This window comes from Cervus canadensis, chromosome X (assembly GCF_019320065.1).
Source record: "Cervus canadensis isolate Bull #8, Minnesota chromosome X, ASM1932006v1, whole genome shotgun sequence".
Classification (NCBI taxonomy): domain Eukaryota; kingdom Metazoa; phylum Chordata; class Mammalia; order Artiodactyla; family Cervidae; genus Cervus; species Cervus canadensis.
This window is the reverse complement of record NC_057419.1, coordinates 50,612,281-50,613,862: the sequence shown is the minus strand read 5'-3', so window position 1 is coordinate 50,613,862 and position 1,582 is coordinate 50,612,281. Positions and strand designations below refer to the sequence as shown.

The 1,582-nt window shown below is 42.0% G+C and overlaps 1 protein-coding gene across 1 annotated transcript; it reads left to right on the top strand.

Annotated features, from left to right (window-relative positions):
- The first annotated feature begins 7 nt into the window (after positions 1 to 7).
- Positions 8 to 802, top strand: LOC122435544 (casein kinase I-like). The gene has a single exon (XM_043459730.1). It carries the CDS (start codon positions 47 to 49, stop codon positions 800 to 802), a length of 756 nt encoding a protein of 251 aa, XP_043315665.1. The 5' UTR covers positions 8 to 46.
- Positions 803 to 1,582: the final 780 nt, after the last annotated feature.

Below are 1,582 nucleotides of genomic sequence, written 5' to 3'. Positions count from 1 at the left end.
CCAGATACGGTGGTTTGGTCAGGAAGCGGACTCTAATGTGCTCGTCATGGATCTTCTGGGACCCAGCCTTGAAGACCTCTTCAATTTCTGTTCAAGAAAGTTCACTATGAAAACTATACTTATGTTAGCTGATCAGATGATCAGTAGACTCGAATATGTGCATACACACAATCTGATACACAGAGACATTAAACCAGAAAACTTCCTAATGGGTACTGGGCAGCAGTGGAAGCAGTTATTCCTTATCGATTTTGGTTTGGCCAAGAAGTACAGAGACCCCAGGACGGGGCAACACATACGGTACAAAAAGGGTAAAAGTCTCACTGGCACGCCTCTCTATGCTAGCATCACTGCACATCTTGGTCGACAGAGTCGCCGAGATGACATGGAATCATTAGGATATGTTTTGATGTATTTTAATAGAGCCAGCCTGCCATGGCAAGGATTACAGGCTGCAACAACGAAGGAAACATTTGAAAAGATTAGAGAAATGAAGACGACTACATCCGTTGATGTTTTATGTGACGGCTTTCCTATACAATTTGCCATGTATTTAAAGTATTGTTGTGGGCTGTCCTTTGAGGAAGCCCCGGATTACAGATATCTGAGGCGGCTATTCCGCCTTCTTTTCAGGACCCTGAATTACCAATATGACTATGCATTTGACTGGGTAGTGTTAAAGCAGAAAGCAGAACAGCAGGCTGCCTCTTCAAGTGGGCAGGGTCAGCAGGCCCAACCCCCGGCCCCCCCAGGCAATCAATCTGAGGAAACCAAAAGTGAAGCCAAAGGTTCCAAGGCATGAATCAAGGAACAGAGGACGCAGAGCAGAAGACTGGAGCACCAAATTCATTTCCCTATAAACTGGCTCTGGTCAGCACAGATAGTCTCTCCTGAGTTGAAGGCTCTGTAGTTAGTGAACCATGGTATCTGGTGTTCTGTTTCACTTTTTCGAGTGGAAAAGTTCACTAAATGCTTCACACAGACACAAATGGGTGGGGAAATTGTGCCTATGCCAATTTTCTTTAAAATCTTTATTTTGAACTAGACTGCTTTGAGAGGTCTCGTTGCAGTTGCTATGGTTGTTAATGCATTCTGAGGGTTTATCCATCCCTGGGGTTTGCAAGTTGTTCACTTAACACATTCTAAAGGTGATTGGCTACTTGTTTGCAAGTCTGCTTTGATGGTAGCAATCGAAGATTCCAGTGTTTGATCATATGAAAGACTGTGCCTGCTTACCTGTGCTAGAAATAACAGCCTCTTAAGTGAAGACTGAAGAAAATCTTAGTGACTACTGGATTATCCTCAGGACTCTGCATTAATTCTCTAATATTCTTGGTATTTAAGGAAAAGCATATTTGTCACAGAATTTTAGTTAACATCTTACAACTGAACCTGTATATATGTTTAGATAAACTAGTCACTATAAACATCTCCATGATCTGGAATTTGTTTTTATTTGGAAATGAGAGCTTTATAATTTACAGATTCATTAAAAACTATATGGGGAGGGAGGTGGGTGGTGGGTTTAGGATGGGGAACACATGTAAATCCATGGCTGATTCATGTCAATGTATGGCAAAAT

Coding starts and splice junctions, on each gene's coding strand:
- LOC122435544 (XM_043459730.1), top strand. CDS start 47: ATGGATCTTCTGGGACCCAGCCTTGAAGACCTCTTCAATTTCTGTTCA.